General features: G+C 54.6%; 7 protein-coding genes across 7 annotated transcripts; 4 read left to right on the forward strand and 3 right to left on the reverse strand.

Annotated features, from left to right (window-relative positions):
* Positions 1-2054: 2054 nt before the first annotated feature.
* BDY24DRAFT_387520 (uncharacterized protein) lies at positions 2055-3083 on the forward strand. Its single transcript, XM_076640230.1, has 2 exons — positions 2055-2695; positions 2789-3083. Exons 1-2 carry the CDS (start codon positions 2256-2258, stop codon positions 3057-3059), a joined length of 711 nt encoding a protein of 236 aa, XP_076497234.1. The 5' UTR covers positions 2055-2255; the 3' UTR covers positions 3060-3083.
* Positions 3084-3897: 814 nt separating this feature from the next.
* BDY24DRAFT_414757 (uncharacterized protein) lies at positions 3898-5207 on the reverse strand (the record flags this gene model as incomplete). Its single annotated transcript, XM_076643361.1, has 4 exons — positions 3898-4625; positions 4707-4763; positions 4839-4950; positions 5100-5207. 4 exons carry the CDS (start codon positions 5205-5207, stop codon positions 3898-3900), a joined length of 1005 nt encoding a protein of 334 aa, XP_076497235.1.
* A 318-nt stretch (positions 5208-5525) lies between these two features.
* Positions 5526-7220, forward strand: BDY24DRAFT_440983 (uncharacterized protein). The gene is made up of 6 exons (XM_076644572.1): positions 5526-6058; positions 6150-6244; positions 6396-6425; positions 6502-6543; positions 6657-6714; positions 6859-7220. Exons 1-6 carry the CDS (start codon positions 5965-5967, stop codon positions 6942-6944), a joined length of 405 nt encoding a protein of 134 aa, XP_076497236.1. The 5' UTR covers positions 5526-5964; the 3' UTR covers positions 6945-7220.
* Positions 7221-9816: 2596 nt separating this feature from the next.
* On the forward strand, positions 9817-10811 carry BDY24DRAFT_387535 (uncharacterized protein). Its single transcript, XM_076640231.1, has one exon. The coding sequence runs from the start codon at positions 10116-10118 to the stop codon at positions 10545-10547; it is 432 nt and encodes a 143-aa protein (XP_076497237.1). The 5' UTR covers positions 9817-10115; the 3' UTR covers positions 10548-10811.
* On the reverse strand, positions 10789-13425 carry BDY24DRAFT_409518 (DEAD/DEAH box helicase; the record flags this gene model as incomplete). Its single annotated transcript, XM_076642823.1, has 6 exons — positions 13010-13425; positions 12485-12692; positions 12180-12358; positions 11766-12047; positions 11285-11655; positions 10789-10811 (listed from the first exon to the last, which is right to left on the reverse strand). The coding sequence occupies exons 1-6, from the start codon at positions 13399-13401 to the stop codon at positions 10789-10791; spliced, it is 1455 nt and encodes a 484-aa protein (XP_076497238.1). The 5' UTR covers positions 13402-13425.
* Positions 13426-13969: 544 nt separating this feature from the next.
* On the forward strand, positions 13970-17786 carry PIN4 (Pin4p; the record flags this gene model as incomplete). The annotated part of the gene is made up of 8 exons (XM_076638086.1): positions 13970-14326; positions 14935-15043; positions 15083-15587; positions 15728-15791; positions 15883-16010; positions 16088-16617; positions 16720-16955; positions 17061-17786. The coding sequence occupies 8 exons, from the start codon at positions 13970-13972 to the stop codon at positions 17784-17786; spliced, it is 2655 nt and encodes an 884-aa protein (XP_076497239.1).
* Positions 17787-19024: 1238 nt separating this feature from the next.
* On the reverse strand, positions 19025-20302 carry BDY24DRAFT_45986 (uncharacterized protein). The gene is made up of 4 exons (XM_076644928.1): positions 19887-20302; positions 19708-19780; positions 19539-19603; positions 19025-19464 (listed from the first exon to the last, which is right to left on the reverse strand). The coding sequence occupies exons 1-4, from the start codon at positions 20057-20059 to the stop codon at positions 19224-19226; spliced, it is 552 nt and encodes a 183-aa protein (XP_076497240.1). The 5' UTR covers positions 20060-20302; the 3' UTR covers positions 19025-19223.
* Between the last annotated feature and the right edge of the window lie 684 nt (positions 20303-20986).

Consider the following 20986-nt stretch of genomic DNA (forward strand, 5'->3'; position numbering starts at 1 on the left):
TTCTCGCTCGAGATTCAGCACACCCAGCTCTTGTCAGCTTTCTGCTGAGCTATCTGGTGTATCTCGTGGGGATGAGTCTAGTGTGAGTTTCGAGCATGTGGCAGATGATCGGAAGGCAGCGACGACGGCTGAAATCGAAGACTGATTTCGTTGCTCTCTTCTTCCCACAACAGCGTTCTGCAACAGGGAGGACACATGAACCAATTTCCAGAGTTTCCTATCTGTCTACTTCAAGGGGCGATGATGGTATCGGGCTCTCCAACGATCTGTCTCTCCACGTTCAGCTACATTTTTTTTGTGCGTCAGACTCAACGCGTCTCGTTTTTGATCACAAACGCTGATCTTCTCGTACATGTGTTCTCCTTCAGGTCTGGGGATGTACTCAGGAAGTCTCGAAAAGAGCTCGAAGCTTTTTGATCAGCAGAGCAGGAACTCTCGTCGTGAGTTTGCCGCGGCCCTACAAGAGGAGCCTTAGCTTTGCGTCGCGTCGACCTGACTCGTCTCCCTTCCCCTCAGCTCGTTCTTGTGCCATGGACGGTGTACGCCTTCCTCTTTGGATGCTCTCTCGTTGTGAGATTCGTCTCGTTTCTAGACTACCAGCCCACTTCTCATCGCTCACTTTTTCCTTGACAGGTCGGACTTCGAAATCACCAAAACGTCTGGCTTCAGGAGCTCTATTGCATCGTTTATGAGCTTCCACTCTCGGTGCGCAAGACTACTCTTGAGCTCTCTCGTTGGATTCAAACTGACTCTTTGGTTTCATTCACCAGCGGGCGAGATTCTTCACAACTTTGGGAGGTTTGATCCTCACTCTTGTCTTTTCGAGTTCGTCGTCTTTCTTTTCGCTTTCTCCCGCCTTTCTTGCCACTCTGACCTATTTTATCCTAGTCGCTACGTCCTACGAAATGTTCAAAAAGTATGGAACCGAAGCCCGGAGAGCTGCGAACAAGCTGACGTTCCAATCAGACGTCTTGATGGTACGCGGCGGTCGCGTCTCGTTTGACTTTGTCTCGACCCGTTTCTGACCTCGAGCATCACCTTTTCTTTTCTTCTTTAGTTCGTCGAGAGCTGTGGTATCACCATGTACCTTCTCGTCCTCGCTGCTATGATCGTGTCAGCCATCGGACGCAAAACAGGGACCCAGGCGGATTTGACGGCGGTACGTTTGCGTCTCTTCGACGATACGCGATACGACTCCTAGCTCATGACTGCTTCGTTCAACAGGCTACGGGAGGAATCTTCACTCTCCTTCTCGCAGGAGCTCAAATCGGAATCTTCTCCTCCTCTCAATGGCGAACCTCCGTCTTCACCTTTCAGCAAACGATCCTTTCCTGGCAGGATCGTCTCTCCGACTACGTCCCCTTCGTCCAGCCTCCTCGTCGTATCGCAGCTGATAGGATCACTCCAACGGCAGCTCTACAAGGCTCAGATATGGATCTCAGGAGGATGGACGAAGGGGACGGAGGATCGTTCGCGTCCTCACCCAAACCGGGTTCTTCCTTCGGAGATTTGTCGTTACCTCCGACTTCGGTGGACGTGCTAGGAGAGTTGGAGAGGGGAGGAGATGCCATAGTGCTGAGGTTGGGCTATGAGGAGAGGAGGAAGAAGATCGAAGTTGACGTCGAGGTCGTTGCGTTGAATGAGCCCGCTGCTGATCTATTGCCTCCGGGGAAGAGGGTGTACATATGATACCTTGCTAGATTTATGAAATAACGAGATCGTTTCTTTGAACTGAGCTCCTCTGACTGGGACTCGCTGAATTCGGAACCTGCGACGCGTCTCGAGCAAGTCGTTTCTGTTCGCTTCTAGCCTTGAGTCCGACACTCTGCTGGAATGATCCCAACACCTCGTGGAAAGGCCTTGACTGCTAAGAAGTATCGAGAAAATGGCTTCTGAAGCAGCGAAAACCTTTTCAGAAAGCGAGATGATCAAAGGGGTCAGTCGGCCAACAGCTCAAGAGGCTCGTTGCCCTCATTGTCAAACAGTCACCTTCCTTGCTCCCTTTCTCTTTCTTTTCTTTTCTCTCCTTCTCTCGGTGCAGGTCGCCAGCGTATCTCTTTACTATTCCATCAACGACGACATGTCAAGAATCACTGCAGGAGCCCATCCTTTCCCTCTCGCTCGATCTAGGACCGCCGTCGCTCCTCGAGACGAGCGCTCTTCCGCTGGCGGAAGACACGATGGGAGAAGAGGAGGAGAAGGAGAACGAGAGGAGACAAGAAGAGATGTATCAACAAGATCTAGAAGAGCAGTAGATGAAGGTGAGTTGGTCTGAAGGAGAGGAAAAGTGGGTTGACCGCCGCCGAGCTCACACGACCCTCCCTCCCCCTCCTTCTTCCCTCGTTCAGCCCAACAACACCAACCCCCTCACACCTCTCGCTCCCACTCCACTAGAACGCCAACCACCCACCGAGACCTCAGACCTATCACTACTTCACTTCCAAGCTCTCATCGAACCGTCGCCCTCCCAACCACTCCATCTCTCCGCCACCGCCCGTCGAACCCCTCTCGAACCCACTCTTCCTCCTCCTCCTCCCAAAGCTCCATCAGCAGTGCTAGTAGCGGAGCGTCGGAATCCTCATCTTCTGAGTCACCAGTTCAAGCGACGAATGCGACGACTTCCTGGAAGGATTGGGCGATGGGAAGAGGGAGGAGAGAGACGGAGGAGGAGGAGAAAGGGGAGGTCGTCGAGGGGCTTGAGAAGAAGGAAGATTTGTCTGGTGAGCTATGGTCGGATTTTGGGATGAGTGGAGGGGAGAGGAACAGAAGAAGAAACGCGAAAACTCACAATCCTCCTCGTCTTTTCTTCTTCAACAGACCTTATCGCTGAACCTCAGAAATCGACCCTCTGGAACCTCGTCTCCACCGTTGCCCACGCTGCTATCCATCGAGGAGGAGCTGGCGAATCCGAGTTCATTGGAGACGACGATGGTCCGCCTACACCGACTGGAGGAGAGGGGAAGTTGGAAAGAGCTATGAAGAAGTGGTACGTCGAAAACGGTGAGTCTCTGGGTCTTCGTCTCTCGTCGTCAACGCGGAAGAAGAGCAAGAAGAACTGACCCGAGTCTCCATACGAACACCGAACAGCTTCTTCTCGATCCGATCTTCCCGACTGGCTCTTCCCTCCCTCAGCTTTGGCTCCTCCTCCTCCTCCTCCTCCCACCGTCGAACCCACGAATTCCTCCCTCCGATCCTCCAACGATTCCGTCTCCCGTTCTCGATCCTTCTCCTCCCCAGCTCAACCTCCCCGAAACCTCCTTCGAGACATCTACGACTCGGCTCCTCCTCTTCCGACAGCTCGACGAGCAGCAGTCCCTCTCAGCACCGGAGGCGCGTCGTCCTCCGGAGGAGGTCGAGCGACGGAGAGGTTGAAGGCGATGAGGTTGGAGAGAGCTCCTACGAGGTTGAGGGAGCCGGAGCCGATGATTGTGCACGAAGAGCCAATGTCGAGGAGGTCTGCTGGGAGGAGAGACGATGAGAGAGGTGGAGGAGGACGGGAGGAGAGGAGAAGACCCGTAGGGTTGCCGTCGGCTCCTGGAGGGCTGCCTTCTGGTCCAGAAGGGAGGAGAGCAGCTGGTAAATTCTGAAGAAATCTAGAGGACGGTTGTAATTAGTTCGATCCTTTAAATTGGGAGGACGAAGTGCGAGGAAAGAGAGGAGGAGGTCGACGCGACGCTACTTACCTATTCAAGATCGTTTAGACTTCGACGACTGACGTACGTATGAACATCGATAGCCGAAAAAAAGAAGAAGATCAGAAAATCGGTCAGCGAAAAAAGATACGTCGAGAGTGAGGGAGATGGACCGAGAGCAAGACCCACAGAGGAATAAAACGTCCACAAAGAGCGATGTTCCCTACAGCCCTTCACGTACAATCCTACTTCCCTGCCGAACATCTTAATCCTTCCCCTTCCTGATAGCCCACCTCCCGTTCTCCCCAGCTTCGACCCCCTTCTCTTTCAACCAACCCTCGACTCCCCCGTCGTTCCCTCCCTTCTTCAACCCCAGCACTCTCTCGCCCAACCACTCCAGATCCCGCGGACCGACATCGAGGTAGGACGCTCTGACAACCTTCCAAGCTTTGATTCGTCTCTGCTCGGAGCCGAAGCCCAGGCATATCCTCTCGAGCGGGTGGACGTGCGGGGAGGAGAGGAGACGCTGAAAAGCCGAGTAAGACGAGGAGAGTTGAGCTCTGAGGACCAAGGGCGGGATTGGGGAGAAAGAAGATGGAGGGAAAAATCTCGAGGGGAGACACGCCAGGAGGGAGAGATAAGACGGTGGTGAAGAGAGGTGGGTGAGGTGGTAGATGAGGAGGAGAGACGTGTAGAGCGTTCGGTTGGAAGAGGACGGGATCGAGGGCGGTGAGGTTGAGATGGAGAGGTTGGAAAGGGACACTGCTAGTGACGAGGCAGTGGGTGTTGTTGTTGGAGGAAGCGGTGAGCGTTCAGAGGGTTTAGTTGGTGCTGGAGGAGGTTTGGAGGAGGAAGGAAGCGACGCCGTCGAGGAGGAGGAGGAAAGCGCGAGGTCGTGTGCGACGTAGAGGTCTGGGACGAGTCGTGAGAGAGAGGAAATGAAGTGGGTGTGGTTGGAGGTCTGGAGAGCTATCCGGGCTGAAAGTTCGTAGACTGGATCGGAGAGACGGAAGAGAGGTCGTGAGCTCGACCGGCTCCGTCGAAGAAGAGAGGGAGCTTTTCTGAAGGACGAACCTTCGACAGCGAAGTCGTCGACACGTTGGCTTGACATGAGGGCTTCCCTGAGCTTCCCTGCATACAAAGAAGGGGACCAAATCAACCAACAGGTCCGGCGTTGGGCGAAAAGAGACAAAAGGGAAAGCTCACGAAGGAGGAGCAGGACGTCGTTCAAAACGAACCACCGCTGCTTGTCGTCGATGCTGACCTCGTCGAACTCCCCTAGACCTGTTGAGGCCTCTCTATCCCAGAAGGTTCGAAGCTGTGAAAAAGAAGTAGATCAGCATCAGCATCAGCGAGAGAGATGAGGCGAGGTTGGGCTGAACGGCTCAAGCTCGAGCGAAGACGAGGCCTCTCCTCCTCCTCCTCGATGCCTTATCCTGGCTTTGATTCGTGCTCCAGATCACTCACCTTGTTCTCTATATGAGCTCGGAACTTTTCCTGGACCTTGAAGTCGAGAAGAGCGTCCTCGTTCGCGGCGTGTCCTCCTGAACGAGAGAGGGAGGCGAGCTGATCCATTTCAGAGATGGGACGAGAGGAAGGACGATAAGCACGCATTTTTTTTTACGGCTTGGAACGAGTTGGTAGGTCTTGAAGTAAAGAATAGGACGAGGAGGAGAGGTTGGAACCAAAGTTTCTTGGGCGCTGGTCGTTGAAGGGCAGAAAGAAAAGAGAAGGGTGAGCTCGAACGTCGAGCTCGCCGCTCCTTCCCTTCCTCCCTCCCCTTCAACGACCACAAGCTCCTCAAACCGCTCTTCCTCTCACATACTTCTCTTCTTCGCACTCTCATACTCTCAGCATCCTAGCATCCTCCTCTGCTACCATCTCGAGCCTCTGGATTATTTAAGCCCGTCATGGTCAAACATCAGGACGGATCAGCTTCCTTGTCCTCCTTCTCTCCTCTCCCTCCTCCTCCTCTTCTTTCTCCTCTTCTTTCGGCAGTCCCTCCTTCAGATCCGCTCGACACTCCTCGCCCGCTCTCGTAGCTGACCTCTTGTTGCTACAGTTGGCTGACCGAGGATGACCTTCAAGCCTCTTCTGCCTTCTAGCCAAACCTTCGAGCTCACCGAGGCAAGAGCGGACAGGTCCTGGAAGTTCCTCGCTCTCGCTCAAACCCTTCGCATCACCCCTTCCTCAAGCTGAAGATCCTGCCGGTCGTACCGGTTTCGTGGGTTCGGACTCTTTCATTCCTCCTCTCCTCCACCTACATCAACCGACAAACTCAGCCCAACCCAATCCAACTCACAACCTCTCTCTCTCACACACACTCCACGCTATGCCCGCCGCTCCCACCACCCATCTCAACGGATCCGATGGATCCAACATCACTCTCGCTCCTGCCAAGTTCGACGAGGAAGGAAGGAGAACAGGTTGAGTCCTCCTTCCTTTCCATCTCCACCCTCCCTTCCTTGTTCGTTCGCTGACGTCCTTCGTTCTCTCTCTCTCTTCTCTTTCCTACAGACCAAGCTCCTCCTCTCGATGAGCATGGAACTTACAAAGCTATCATCACGACAGTTATTCTCGATTCTCCCATGAAGGGGCTCACCTTCTCTCAGGTAAGTCTACCTCGAGACGTCGAGACGGACGTCGTCGTCGTCCTTTCTTCATTTCCTCCTTCCCTCGTCTATTTCCTCTCCGTTTTCGAAATCTCCTAGATTCAAGGTTCATCTGAGCTGACTCTGTTTTCTCTTTTCTTCCACTCATCAGTTGATCGAAGCGATGGAGGCGAGATGGGAGGTGAGTTCGACGTTCCTCTTCTCGGACCTTCCCCTTTCGAGCGGCAGATTGACGCGACTCCCTTCTTCTTCCCTAGTTCTACACGAAGGTCCTCGCTTGGGAGGCTAAGAACTGGAAGGTGAACATCTTCCTGGAAGGAGGGAGGCAGGACGGCCCACTCGGTCGTCGTCGCGTTACGCGCTAACCACCTCTCCTCTCTCTTCTCTTCTCCCTACTCTTCTCTCCTAACAGCAAGCCGTCTACCGAGACCTCAGCGAATCACCTTTCGAGTTTGAGCTCGATGCTGGAGGTACGTTTTTTTTTTTCCTTCCTCCCAAAGCCAAACTTGCCCCGATTCCCTTCCACTACCTTCCGTCGTGGAAAGGCTTCCGCTTCGGTCCTTCCTTGACTGACCTCTCTCTCTCTTCTCTTCTTGCTCTCTTTCCCGCCACAGATTCGCCCATCAACGGCTACGAAGGCGTCTGGAGAGTCCGGGAGAACATCGCTGTGCTTCCTCTCGACCCCAACGAGGAGCAGTAAACGTGGTCGCTCGATAAACAACAAAAACAAAGAAAGCCATCCCTCCGAAACCAAACTCACCAAATCTACCACACATGCACTTCATTTTTCTCCTTTGGCCCCCTTTGCTTATCTCTCCGTCTTTGCCTCCAGTTCAAGGTGCGATCTTGCTTGTATCTCATGATGTTTCGTCTGTTTCAAGAGTGGGGAGGTCGTCGTTCAGCCCATCGAGGCGTCGGCTTGGTTGAAAGGTCGACGAGTCCTCGACGTTCCCTCGTTGCAGACGGAGAAAGAAGCTGTGATGAAGAAGGATTTTTTTTTCTTATCCCTCTACTTCTCTATTCACTACTCACTCCCGCAAATTTCTCCCACCTATATTTAATCTTATCCGCTCGATCCTCCGGAGGGGAAACCCAGGGTCTGGTTCGCGGCTTCGCTCGCTCTTGGGAGGCAAACACCCAACCAACGTCCATCCGTCGAAAATCTCGATATCGTGGAAATCCCCTCCTTGCCCACCCTCCCTCCTCCTCTCTTTTTCTCTCGATCCACTTCCCCTGCACCGACAGTTTCGTCAAAACAACGACGCCAAACAGCGGCAGCGTCGGGTCCCTCACCTCCTTCTCCTTCCACCTCTCTTCTTCTCAAGTCGACCTTCGATCTTTCCAGCCCTTTCCCTCGCTCCAGCATCACCATCGCATCTTCCACCAGCCCTCTCCTCATCGACTAGAACCTTCACGTCAACGTCTCTGGTCTTCCTCCAAGGGTCCTCTTCAACTTTCCTTCCTCCTTCGCACCACCTCGAAGGAAACGACGACCTCGTCCGAGAAGTCGAACCTTCCAACGCCCATGTCGGATCCATCCACAACCCAAACTATCACTGCTTCATCGACCTCTCGTGAGTACTGGCTCTTCCTACCACTCTGCTTTGCTACTGAGATGCCTTGGAAGGCTGCTGGGAGGAGAAGGAAGAACAAGAAGGAGATCGAAAGTCTCTCTCGCAGTTTCCTGACTTTTTGAGCTTTGGTTGACCTTTCCTTTTGTTTTCCAGACCTTCGACCCAAACAAACCTATGTCCAGTTAATCAGAGCAGCCATCCTTGAGGTCAGCAGATTCTCGCGGGCTTCATTCCAGCTTCTAGGGCCCAGAAACTGACCGAGCAATCTTCTTTCTCCTGACAGTCTCCGAGACAAGCTCTGACCCTCCAAGAGGTTCGTCCCTTTCGCCTCGCCCTGGCCCTTCGCCGGCTCTCGCCGCGATGGCTTTTAATTTTCAGACCTCTTTTTCCGATCCTGATCGATCTCTCGTTTTCTTTGCTTGGTCCTGCAGATCTACGACTCCATCGAGAGCAAACATCCCTTCTTTACAACCGCGAAGACGGGTTGGAAGGTGCGTCTTCCCCCTCCTTTGGCCTTCGAACAGAACGCTACTCTTGTTATTCGTCCTCCCGCTTCAGTTCGAAATTGATCTCACCCGGGTTTCGCTTCGTCCTTCCTCTTAGAACACTACTCGCCATTGCTTGTCTCTCAACCCTTGCTTCGTGAACGCTGCTCGACCGTTCCCTCTCCCAGGAAAGGGAGGTGAGTCCGCCCTTTCTTCCTCCTGCTCGAACTTGGTCGCCATAGTTTGGTGGTGAAGAAGTACAAAGTTGAACTGACACGCTCTCCGTTGCTTTCCTTTTCATCTTGCGTCTATTCTCTACAGGCTACTGGACCGTAGACATCTCCGTTCGTCCTTCACCCTTCGTTTCTCGCCTTGTTTGCTTCCCGCTTCCCATCGCCCTTTCTTCACCTTCCGTCTCGAAAGCTTACTCATCTCTCTTCCCCCCCCCCTTTTTTTGGCTCGTACAGCAACCCGAATCCTTCACTCGAAAACGCGCCAAAGCTCTCAAAGCTGGGAAGGACGGCGACGACGACGAGTCTCCCTCTCCCGTCCGCGCGACCTCGTCTGCACCTCGAACCACTCGTCGAAGGAAGAACTCCTTCGAGGGCCCGCCGTCGAATCGACCAAGAGTGTCTTCGAACTCTTCCAACCCCAGGGGAGACGGTGGACGAACCAACGGCGATGAGAGTTACGACGAGGACGAAGAAGACGGGGAGGACGGGGGAGGAGGAAGGAGATCGTTGGACGATGGGAGCGTCGCGTCTGGAAGTCGAGGAGGAGGCTCCAGACCTCCTTCCCGAGGATCAGGTCCTCCTCCATCGCAAGGAAGGAGGATCGGAGACGGAGGGTTCGGTCTTGGAATGACTTCGGCGGCGTCGTCCTCCGCGTCGCAACACTACCTTCCTCCTCCTCCTCAGTCTCACCACCTTCACGAGCAATACCCCAGCTACCCTCAACCCTCTCAGTACGCTCCCTACAACTCCCAACCGATGCCCTACGGTCAGAACTACGCTCCTGGAGGCTACTACCCTCCTCCTCCTCCCCAAAACCACCAACCCTCCTCTGGAAACGATCACCATCCCTTCCCTCCTCGAGCCCATTCCCCCAATCCCCTCCACTCTCCATCTCAATCTTATCATCCTTACCAGAACAACCCTTACCCTCAATACCCTCCTCCTCCTCATTCCCAGCAACCTCAGCATCCCCAGCATCCTCATCAGCAACACCAACAGCACGCTCCTCCTCCCTTCCTCCCCTCGCCCTATCCTCCCCACCCCAACCAGCCCTACCTCAACGGCCACGGGAACGGGATCGGAAACGGGATCGTCAACGGAAACGGAAACGGAAACGGATCCTACCTCGTTCGAGACGTCGCCAAATCTCCTCTTCCAAACTCGCTCTCGACGATCATGAACCCTTCGAACGCGTCGTCGCATCAGGATCTCGATCTCGGACCTCGACAGCAGCAGCAGCAGCAGCAACAGCAACAGCAACAGCAACAGCAACAGCAACAGCAACAACCTCGAGACTCCTACCCTTCCTACCCGACCCCTTCGGACCCATCCTCTCACATCTACTCCAACCCAAGATCTTACGATCCCGCACCGGCTTGGGCTGGTCCCTCATCCTACCAGGGAGGAGGAGGAGGAGGAGGAGGAGGCTACTCGTACATGCCCTCCTCGTCGATGATGAGGGAGAATCGACCCAACATCGCTCTTGGGATGGGGACGGGGATGGGCATGGGAATGGGACGAGGAGAGGGTGTTCCGACGAGTGGAGCGAGGGAGGAGGTCTCGAGGGTTGGGAGAGACGATGGGCTGGGTCCTCCGACGCCCGTTCCTGTCCCTTCTGGTATCGTCGGCGCAGAGGTCGACGCGACGAAGAGAGGAACCACGTCCCCTGCTGCTCCTTCTCCTCTTCCTCCCTCTACTGCCCAGGTCGATTAGTTGTTTCGTTCTCTTTCGTTTCTTAACATTAGGTTCTTCAGTGCTTCCCGCTCCGCTTCGTCTTTCGTTCCGTTCCTTTGCTTTAGCTTATCTTCCGCTTCACGACCTCAATCTTCAACACACACGCCTTCGAACCTTGTTGCTCTCTGTCTCTCCCGCTATCTATCTCGCTCATCTTACGTATATGCCTCTCCTCTTCATCTCTCCTCATCTCTCCATCTCTCTCGTCAATCATCAAACCTACTGTATCCCTTTGCTGCATCTCCCAACCTCCAAAGTCCTGCATCTTGTTTCCTAGCTTTACATCAGACCTGTCCACCTCGTTTATCTTTCCCTCTTTCTGCTCGTTCTTCTCCATGCCCTCCTCACTTTTTTTTATCAGCTCTCTCCGTCTCTCTGTTCTTCTAGTCTAGTCATCGTTCTACTTACCCTCAAACCCAGATTTCCCGTTCGCTTTCTTGTGATTATCCTCCCTTCTTGGTCTCCCTTTTTGGTCCTTTCGTTTCAATTTTGCTCTCCTTCGTTTTGCTTTCTTGGTCTTATTCATCGCCCTTTTGTTCTACTGAAGCGAGAGAGAGAAAGAAGGCGGGAGAGGGAGACGCGTCGCCAGGTCGAGCGTTTCGTTTCCGACTTGGGTCAAAGGCGAGGAAAGGTAGAAATAGAAGTTCAAAGCTGGAAGGAACAGCTCGATTGAGCCGGACATATAGTCGTCACTTCCAACCCTTCGAGCAAGGCGGGAAGACTACCAAGGCAGGAAGGAACGCGACGCGTCGAAACGGAGGATGACCGTTCGGACCTTGATCGCGTTCAGTCGTCGTGAAGCAGCCCTTGACGGACGGGACGAGAAGTAGAGGGATACAAATTACATCGCTGAACCAAGAAACAGAAAGATGGAAGAAACGAAAGCAACCTACTTCCCACGACCTCGTCCTCCTCCCCGTCCTCCACCTCTTCCTCCTCCTCCCCTCCCTCCCCCACCCCTCCCACCTCCACCTCGTCCTCCTCCACCCCTTCCTCCTCCTCTTCCCCTCTTACTAGGCATCCCTCCCTCTCTAACATCATCGTCCCTATCCATCTCGTCCCTCCCTCCTCCACCCTCCCCACCTCTCTTCCTCTTCCCATCCGCTCCACTCTCCCTCATCTCCAACGCAGCAGCTCGACTAGCCTCCCCAACCCTCTCCTGCAGGACAGAGACAGCCTCGGAGTCCATAGGGAACTCGTCCATCTTCTTGCCGATGACTCCCTCGATTCGCTGGACGAGCTCGATGTCGTACTGGGTGACGATGGTGATGGATTTGCCGGATCGTCCAGCTCGAGCGGTTCGACCGACTCGGTGGATGTAGTCTTTCGAATGCGTGGGGATGGAGTAGTTGATGACGATGTCGACGAGGGGGATGTCGAGTCCTCTGCGTAGAACGAAAGCAAAACGAAAGAAGCGAAGTCAGTTCGGTTCGACGCGTCTCCCTTTTCCCTTGCCTTTTCGCCCAACGAGCAGCGAAATCTGAAAAAGACTCACCGACTGGCCACATCCGTAGCAACCAAGATACTCCTTCCACCACTCTTGAACTTGTTCAACGCTCCCAACCTGGCGCTCTGACCCAGCTGTCCGTGCAGAGGGATGGCGGGGAACCCGAGCATTCGAAGGACGATGGAGAGCCGCTGAGCGTCGTGAACGGTGGAGGTGAAGATGATGATGGAGTTGGCGGAGAGTTCGTTGGCGAGGTAGACGAGGTGAGCGTCCTTTTGGGAGAAGGGGCAGAGGATGTAGTGCTGGAGAAGGGTGGAGACGGTGGAGTATCTGAGGGGACGAAGCGAACGGGAGGAGAGCAGGTTAGTTTCGGAGACGAAGAACGTCCTCGATACGAAGAGTAGAAGGTAGGGGAAGAGGTGATGGAGAGGTCAATGAAAAGAAAGGACGAAGAGCACTCACTTGGACGAAACCTCGACTCGAACTGGGTTGTTGAGGGAAGCTCGTTGGAGCTTCGCGACCTTGGAAGTCATGGTAGCCGAGAAGAGGTAGGTGTTCCTCTCCTTAGGAATGACCTTGAGGATCTTATCGATGATGGGTCCGAAATCGAGATCGAGAAGACGATCCGCCTCGTCGAGGACCTGCACCAAAGCAAAACCAAAACGCGTCCGAGAGTCAGTTCGACGACTTTCTTTCTCCCTCCTTTTTTCTCTCTCTCGCCATCTCCCTCAACCCAAAGGCACAACGAACCAAGAGCAAATACTCACAAGATACTTCACATTCCTCAACGAGAACCCTTTGGTGTTCTCGAGATGATCCTGGAGTCGTCCGGGCGTGCAGACGATAACGTGAGGACGTTTGGAGAGAGCGATGGACTGGGACATCATGTCCATTCCTCCCACGATGACGGCACATCGGACTCCGATGGTGGCTCCGAGGGCTTCGATCTGCTGTCCGATCTGGTAGGCGAGCTCACTGAGGAGAAGAGGAAGAGAAAGGAAGAGGGGAAGGAGAGGAGGTGAGCTTCGAGAGTCAGGGGAGATCAGAGAATGGAAAGCTGGAGGAGGTGGGAGCGTTGCGAGAGATTGCGAGGAAGAAGTAGAGAGGATTTTGGTGGTAGGAAGAGAAGCGGAAGATTTGTTGAAGACGAGGAAGGAGAGCTGAAAGAAGAGGTTGAGCTCGAGCTGAACAATTCCTTCCTCCCTCCCTCCCTCCCTCCTGCTCCCTCTCCCTCCCTCCCTTCCCCCTCCCCATCTCCCACCAACGAACCAAAAACACAGAACGTTACTAACCGAGTAGGAGCCATCACACAAGCGAAAAGCGGAGTGGGGTTGGCCCACAGAGCCTGCAAGATAGGCAACGAGAAGGCTGCTGTCTTTCCCGACCCTGTCTGAGCCAACCCGATGATATCCCTCCCTTGGAGAGCGTACGGGATCGCCTCCTTCTGGATGTCGGTAGGGTTGCTGAACTTCATGGTCGTGCAGGCTTCGCAGAGAGGAGCGATGATTCCCAGGTCGGCGAAGGAGACGGGAGGGGAGGTGTCCTCGCCTTCGACGACGGAGACTTCGTTCTCGTTCTCGTTGTCGTTCTCGGAGGAGGTGTTGGAAGCGGCATCGTCGTTTCCATCTGGAGCTGGAGAGCCGGAGGGGGAGGAGGAGGTGGAGGCTTCTTCGGGGGAAGGCATGGTTGAAGAGGAGGTGGGAGGATGAGAGTTGGGAGGGAAAGAGGGAGAGAGAGGGAAGGAGAGGCTAGTCGAAAGGTCGAGCTCGCTTGAAATCTTTAGAGCGAGCTGGAAGGGCCGCCTCCCCTGCCTCCATTTTCTTCTGGCTAGCAAAAATAGCAAAGTTAGACAGAGAAAGTCCTTCGAGTTGAGCTGGATTTTTTTCCGAGCTTTTTTCTGTCTTGAGAAGCGAGTTTGAGTCCGTGCCGTCGAGGCTCGCTTTTTCAGTTTGAGTTTCTCTCTCGTTCCTCTTCTTCCTCCCTAACACCATCTCTTACGACCCCCAACGAGGCTACGACTTCACGGCAACAAACTCCCACCCCTCTTCCATCTTCCCTTAACCCTTTCCTCCTCCCTCTCTCCGTCTTCTCTCCCTCCTCCTCGTTCTATATCCCTCCTCACGCGAAACGAACACGACCCTCCTCCCTTCCCTTCCCTCTCTCTTCGAACGGACAACCCTTCTCCAACCCTTAACGCCGACCTCTCCTCCTCTCTATCCTCGAGAGAACTCTTCTATACTCCTTCCTTCACGATGGACACGAACGATCAACAGTACCAGAACCTGTCGTACACGTTCCAGAACCTCGCTCTCTCGCCTCCTCCTCCTCTCGCCCCTCAACCTCCCAACGGAGGAGAGTTCATCCCTCAGCAACAACAACAGCAGCACCAACAGCACCAGCAGCGAGATCAGCAGCAGCAGCAGCACCCAGGATCTTACGGGTACAGCAACGGCGGTGGAGGATTCGATCCACGAGGACCGTACGGAGACCTCCCCCCTGGAGGAGGAATGACTTCCATCGGAAGGCAAGGTTGGGGAGCTCAGCCGGGCATTCCAGGAGGGTTGAGCATGGGAAAGAGTCAGAGAGGGGCGAGAGGGGGTTTGCCTAGCGTGAGTTCAACTTTTCATATCCGTATCTTAGACGAGAAGGGAGAAGGAGACGATGAAGAGGAAGAGAGAGAGAAGGGAAGGGAAGGTCGACAACCAAATCTCGGTCTCGCTCCTCCTCTCAGAGACCGAGAACTAGTCGTTATAGGCAGAGGTCTCTCTCAGTGTGAGCTAGATGAGCTCGTTCACATCTAGAGGAAGTTGTACTTCTCCAAGAGCTTTGGAACGACTCTCTCTCTTCCCTCCCTCCTTTCAAACCAAAAAGTCCCTCACGTCCCTCTTCTCCCGCCCCCCCACCCAAGACCCTTCCGTCTCTGTTCAACTCCGCCTTTTTCGAGAGAAAGGGAACAGAGACAAAGCCTTGCTTTCGACAGCTCCTCGTTTCTCCTTCTTCTCCTCAAACCGTCACTGACTGTCTTCGCGACCTCTTTCTTCCTTCCTTCCTTCCCTCCTTTCTCTTCCTCGTCTTCCTCCCTCTTCTCTTCCTCTTCGACCCCTCCCTCCCTCTCTCGCCATCTCGACTCCTTCCAAACGAACCAATGACCACCTACTTCTACCTCCCTCCACCTCCTCCTCTCTCTCCACCTCCTGGCGCCGAATACTATCTACAGCAATGGCTCGATCCTTCGCCCAACCAGTTCCAGGGACACCAACCTCCTCCTCATCAGCAGCAGCAGGGAGGTCACATCGGTGGAGCGAGCTCGCCTTCGAGGTCCATCTGTTCGTATCTCTTTCTCTGCTAGCTCCTTCCCCTTCCAGCTCGTTTGACTCATCTTCATCTCCTCTTCTCCTTCTCTCCCTATCTTCCCTTTCCCTCGACTGCTTCACCTCAAACTCGAACCTCGACGTCGTCTCCCTCTCCACCACCTCCCGCTCCCATCTCATCTCCTTCCTCCCTCCTCTCCTTCACCTCATCACCACCACGCAAAACAGCTCCTCCCAACCCTCTCTCCTCTCACCTCTCGTCGACTTCCGTCTCTCCTCCTCTCGAACACGCGATGTACAACCCGTACGCGGTTTACGGAGAGGATCCTTCGCAGCTTCCTCACAACCACAACAACCACCCGACTCCCAACAGGACCTCTAACGCTCCCAGGTACGGAGGGTTCGCCAACGGTCTCGCTGGACTCGGAGCTAGCGCTGTTGGGAACGGAGCTGGAAGTTGGGGATCGCCGATGTTGGCGGGAGGGTTGGGAGCTGGAGGAGCTGGACCGTTTGCGATGGGACCTGGAGTGGGAGGTGGAATGGACGATGATGTTATTCCGTGAGTACTGGAGACGACGAGAGGAGCAGGGTTTTGGAGGGAGCGGGAGGGAGGAGAAGAGAAAGAAGGAGAGTGACGAGAGAGAAGGGTCCGTGCCAAACCACCGCTGATCCGTTCTCTTCCTCTCTCGCTTTCCTCAGTACTGCCATCGTCATCAAGAACATCAACTTCAACCTTCAAAAGGAGGATCTTCTTCGAACCATCGTTCGTTCTTTCTTCCTTCTTTCTCGCAAGCCAAACACTCCTCCCTCGTCGAGCAACGTCTGACCTGTTCTTCGCCCTTCTTCTGCTATAGGAATCTCTCGGAGCTCCTCTCCCCTACGCGTTCAACTACCACATGGACCAGGGAGTTTTCAGAGGTCTCGCCTTCGCCAACTTCAGGTCTCCTCTCGAGGCTGATGCCGTCGTCGCTGCTCTCAACGGGTACGTCTCTCGTTCCCTCTTCTTCTCGTCTCCGTCCTCACGCTGACCTTTCGTCCCTTTTCTCTTTCGAACGATAGCTACGACGTAGGAGGTCGAAAGCTCCGAGTAGAGTACAAGAAGGTTCTCCAAGCCGGAGAGAAGGAACGGATCGAACGAGAGAAGGCTCTTCGACGAATGAGATCCATCCAAGCCATCCCTCCCGAGCACCACCAGCTCACCAACGCCAACCAGCACATGTCTCAGCAGCAGCAACAGCAACAGCAGCTCCTCGTCCCCGCTCAGATCCCTGGGCAGCAAGGCCAACAACAGCAGCAGCAGCAGCCAGGACCCGACAGGGAGAGGGAGCGAGACGACAGCTACCCTGGAATCCAGCCGGTCTCGCTCGGATTGGGATTGGGTGCTTCGAGAGGAAGCTCGGGAGCCGGAAGCGATCAGCAGCAGCAGCAACAAGGTCAACAACAGCAGCAGCAGCAAGGAGTTCCTCTCGGACAGGCTGGATCGATCCCGATCGTTCAGGTTACGAGCCAGGGAAGGGAGAGGGAGGGAAGCTTCGGTGGATTCGAGGATAGGGCTAGCGATGGGAGTGGTTCGAAGCCTTCGAAGAGTGGTGAGTCTCTACTTGCCTTCTTTTTCGACAGTCGAGTTCCTTCGTAGCGTCGAGTCGACCAGAAGCCGATTCTGACTCGTTCCCTTCGTTCTTCGTGTGCAGCCGAACTCGATCTCAACGATCCTACCGCTCTCGACATCTACTCGAGGGTTCTCGTCTTCAAGGAGGATCGAATGAGGGACGAGCTCGCCTTCTCGAGGACTTTGACCGCTCTCCAGAGGAGGGTCGTTCATCTCGTCGCTCAGAAGTTGGGAGTCTACCATTACTCGGTCGGAGAAGGAGACGAGAGGTACGCCGTCGTTACGAGGAGCGAGGGAAGGAACGGAGCTGCCGATAGAGTGAGTACAAACCTTCGTCTCCAGTCTCGAGCTTGAAGAAACGGAATCGAAAAAGCGTCGAGCTGACTTCGTCTCTTCTCCTCTCCCTTCCCTTCCTTCCTTCAGCAAACCCTCCGTCACCACGCCTCCCGACCCAACCTCCCCTCCCACCATCCCAACCCTCTTCTCCAAAACGCCCAATCGCAGAACCAAAACCTCTACGCCTCCTCCCCTCCTTCCCTCCGAAACAAAAGCTCCATGCCCGACCTCAGCCACCTCCACGGTCCCGCCGTCGCTCGAGATCCTTCCAGAGCCATCGTCCCTCAACGCTCCAACGGAAACCTTCGAGACGGATACGCCACCGTCGGAGGAGCCTCAGGTCAAGGAGTTCGACGATCCCAGACCTCTGGAGGACCTCAGCAGCCCGGAGGAGCTCCTCCCTTCCAGAACGCCCTCTTCGGAGACTCGCTCTCGCCTGGGAACATTCTCACCGGACCTTCCGACTCGACGGATTCGCTCATCTCGTCCAGCACCTCTAACGGAGGAGGAGGAACCAGTCCCGTCATCGCCAACGCCAACGCCAACGTCTCGAACCTCGCGGCCAGCAACGCTGCTCTCTTGAGGCAGCCTCGAGGACCTCCAGGGGAGGCGAGAGGTTTCGCTGCGAGGAGGTTCGTCGTTCCTGCCGCTCCTGGATCGGCCCTTCCTGGAAGGTCGGCTTCGCCCCTTGGAATGAGCCCCGAGCAGCAGCAGTACCAGCAGCAGCAGGGAGCTCCTCAACAGCAGCAGAGGTGGGAGGGACAGGCGCAGGAGGAGGACTTTGCGACCAGTCACGAACCTCTTGAGGTTTAAGCTTGGACCTTCTTTCGTAGCATCTATATACCCACATCTCGAAATCTCTCTCTCTACTTAGGTTTTTTTTCTCCTCCTTTACGCCCCTATGCCCTGATCCACCTCTCTCGCTCCTCTCGGCTTCGCATCTCCTCCCACTCCTCCCTCCTACATCTAGCATGCCCTCTTTTAAAAACAAAGTCTTCACCATCTATACGATCTCTTCTTACCTACCTTCTCTCGTTTCTTATCCTTTCGTACATAGTCTGCTTCTCTCCCCTCCTCCCTCTCTTCTACTCTCGCTCTTCTCCCTCCCTCCCTCCCTCCCGCTCTCTTTCACCCACAAAACATCTCTCTCTCTCGCGCCTCCCTCTCACAACCTACGACACACACTCCCCCGAACACGTCTTACGCTTTCACGCTCTAACGGCTTTGAATGTCGGTTTCCTTTCCCTCTCTTCCTTTCTCTTTGTTTTCTCGTTTCGTTTCGGTCGTGGTCGTCGTTTTTGTTTTGTTTCGGATTCGTTCTTGGGAGTTGGACTGCGTAGGGTGGGGGACTCGGAGTGGATTTGTGATGATGATTGCGACGCTTTTTGGGTTGGATTCGGTTTGGGAAAGAGAGAAGAAAAGGAGGGACGCGTTGAAGCTCGTCGTCGTTGTTGTTTGAGGAAGTCGAGCACTCTCTTTCTTTCGAGGATGAAAGCGACAAGAGGTTACGAGGGTTCGTAAGAGTGAGTAGAAGACTATGTAAATCGACAGCATACGCAGATACACCCAGAATGAAGAAGGAAAGCAAAACGAAAAGCAGTCAAATCCAACGCGTCCGTTCGCCAACAGCCTAGCCTCCCTAAAGCCCAAACTCCTCCGCCATATCCCCAACCGCGACCGTAAAGAGATCCAACCCCTTCCCTAGGTATCCCTTCTTGAACAGCGTATCCAGAAGCGTCTTCCTCGCCTCCGTTTCGACGACGATCCGAAGGCGTTCGAGGGAGGGGAAGAACCGAAGAATCCAAAGGACGACCTCCCTGCCGGCATGAGGTGAATTACGATCTCCCCACATCGTGTCGAACCGGAGGAAGACCGTGACGGAGATGACGTTTGTAAGGGGAGGGCATAGGGGACCCGGATGGAAGATGGGTTGAGGGAAGAAGGGCGTCTCCGTCGAGAAGGTGACCGTCTTGATCCTCTTCCACGATCGGCTGAAGCAGCTTTAGGAGCTGAGCTCTCTCATGTCGGGAGAGACGTCGACGAATCTGAGTTCCGCCGGGTCCAGGCAGAGGAGGAGAGGCTCGAGTCCGGCGGTGTAGCCTAGCTCAAGTCGTTCCGAGAGGGAGACTAGGTTGGAATCCTTTGAGAGATCTCGGGAGGTAGAAGGTGTTTGCACGCTCGTTTGGGTCGACGATCGAAATGGTGAGGTCCTTGATGAGCTCCAACTGCTTCCTCCTCGCTTTCGCGTGCTCAGCAGCGGCGATGGAACCGGGAGGGAGGAGGGAAGGGAGGAGGAAGAACGAGTCGAAGTGCTTCCGGGATCGAATCTCGACTTTGCGGTAGAGGATCTTGATCGCAACGGCGTGAAGGTGTTGGGAGACTCGAGCGACGGCTGGGAGATCCGTTCGAGGGAGGTGGGAGAGGATTTGGGCTTGGAGTTCGGTTGGAATGGTTGAGAGCATGGTAAAGGGAGAGGAGATGGAGGGTCGGGCTGAAGAGAGAGGAGAGGAAAGAGGTGAGCTCGTGCGAGTCTGTGGGACCCGAGGGGATATAAAAACTACTTACATGGTAAGATGAGAGTGATATCTATCGAGCGTGAAGGAATGGAAGATGAAAAGTTCGAGTTGAAGCTAGGATAGAGGGAGGAACGGAAGGGAGGAGGAGAAGGAAGTTGAGTGAGCTCGACGTTCCTTCCTCTTGAGATGGATAGAAGAAGGAAAACGAGTCTACTCACATCGAAAAGCAGTGGTGAGTCCAGGACTACAAGCTTGGTCTCAGGAAGGGGTACTGGAGCGACGAAGGTGAAGCTGAAGAAACGGGAAGGGGAGGGGAGGAGAGAGAAGGGAGGAGGTGGTGAGCTTCGTCCTGAACACCTCCGCCCCGCACGAACGACGCTCCTTCGCCTGGACTCACTCTGGTGATTGTATCTTGAAGAGCTGAAGAGTGGAAAGAAGACTTCTTGAGGCCTCAAGAGAAGTGAAAAAATCTTCGAGTTGGTCGTTGAGAGGAAGGAGACTAACTGCTTCCGAACTGCCTCGAAACTCGCTCCACCCGCTTCCTCCTCTCCTCTTTCTCCTCCCAACCATCAAGAGCTCCAGAGACGGAAAGGTCTCTGTCTCTCTTTCTCGGCAAGCAGGGCTCGTTCCTCTCTCGTAGAGCCTCGAATCCGCTTCCGAACCTCCCCCCCCCACTCTTTTCCTCGCTCGTCCTCGACTCGTCGAGGTTCGATTTGCGTTTCGTCGCACACCTCTCTCTCGTCATCCAGCCTGCGGGAGACGAGCAGTAAAATCGCAGATGGGAAGAGAATCAGAAGAAGAGAGTGCAGATGGTCGAAGACGAGCCTAGAGATCGAATAGGAGTTGAAGGAAAGGTTCGTACAAAACACCTCGTTCGCAGACTTCCCACGCTCTTGGTTTTCCTTTCTCACTTCCATCTCTCTCGAGAAGGACCTTCGCGGGAGTCTCTCTCTATGGCTTTAAAACCTAGGACGAGAGACGAAGAAGTAGAAGAAGAAGAAGCGATTCGAGGTCCGTCCCGTTGCTCGTGAGCTCTTTGGATCGATCGAAACGTAGGATCCCTCTCACAGCCGCTTGGAAGCTTCTCGAGACGACACTGCTGCAGATTACCTCGATCTTCCTAGATGGTAGCTTCGGCCTGGTGGCATTACCCTCGAATTTGGCGTCGATCAGCCGTCGCGAGACGGCAGTCGGTCGCATCTCGTCCTCTTCCTTCTAAAGGAACGACGAGAGGTCGCACGCTTGGAACGATAAATCTCGCAAAAGGCATCGTCCCCGAGTTCGTATCCGACGTGTTGGCTCTCTTCTTAGCTTTCTCTGGTCTCTCGTTTTGAGACGGAGGAGGGCAAGAGGAGAACAGGTGGGGTTTCCAAACGTTGGACTCCGACTAGCCTGTCGTTTGTCGCTCTTTACTCATCTCAGTCGTACCTGATAACGATGAGTACATAATTTCGATCTCTAACTCTTCAGCGTCACCGAAAGCAGGCGGTTTGCTTC

The sequence above is a fragment of the Mrakia frigida genome (genome assembly GCF_051309035.1).
Source record: "Mrakia frigida strain ATCC 22029 unplaced genomic scaffold BDY24scaffold_13, whole genome shotgun sequence".
NCBI lineage: Eukaryota > Fungi > Basidiomycota > Tremellomycetes > Cystofilobasidiales > Mrakiaceae > Mrakia > Mrakia frigida.

Excerpts from the sequence above, each read along its gene's own strand:
- BDY24DRAFT_387520 (XM_076640230.1), top strand. The coding sequence starts at position 2,256 with ATGAAGGTGAGTTGGTCTGAAGGAGAGGAAAAGTGGGTTGACCGCCGC. Across the intron at positions 2,696-2,788 it reads AAGGGGAGGTCGTCGAGGGG|AATCCTCCTCGTCTTTTCTT; the intron begins CTTGAGAAGAAG and ends GCGAAAACTCAC.
- BDY24DRAFT_440983 (XM_076644572.1), top strand. The coding sequence starts at position 5,965 with ATGCCCGCCGCTCCCACCACCCATCTCAACGGATCCGATGGATCCAAC. Across the intron at positions 6,544-6,656 it reads GGGAGGCTAAGAACTGGAAG|CAAGCCGTCTACCGAGACCT; the intron begins GTGAACATCTTC and ends CTCTCCTAACAG. Across the intron at positions 6,715-6,858 it reads GTTTGAGCTCGATGCTGGAG|ATTCGCCCATCAACGGCTAC; the intron begins GTACGTTTTTTT and ends TTCCCGCCACAG.
- BDY24DRAFT_387535 (XM_076640231.1), top strand. The coding sequence starts at position 10,116 with ATGGGCTGGGTCCTCCGACGCCCGTTCCTGTCCCTTCTGGTATCGTCG.
- BDY24DRAFT_45986 (XM_076644928.1), bottom strand. The coding sequence starts at position 20,059 with ATGGTTGGGAGGAGAAAGAGGAGAGGAGGAAGCGGGTGGAGCGAGTTT. Across the intron at positions 19,781-19,886 it reads TTCAAGATACAATCACCAGA|CTTCACCTTCGTCGCTCCAG; the intron begins GTGAGTCCAGGC and ends CCGTTTCTTCAG. Across the intron at positions 19,604-19,707 it reads ACTCACCACTGCTTTTCGAT|CTTCAACTCGAACTTTTCAT; the intron begins GTGAGTAGACTC and ends CCTCTATCCTAG.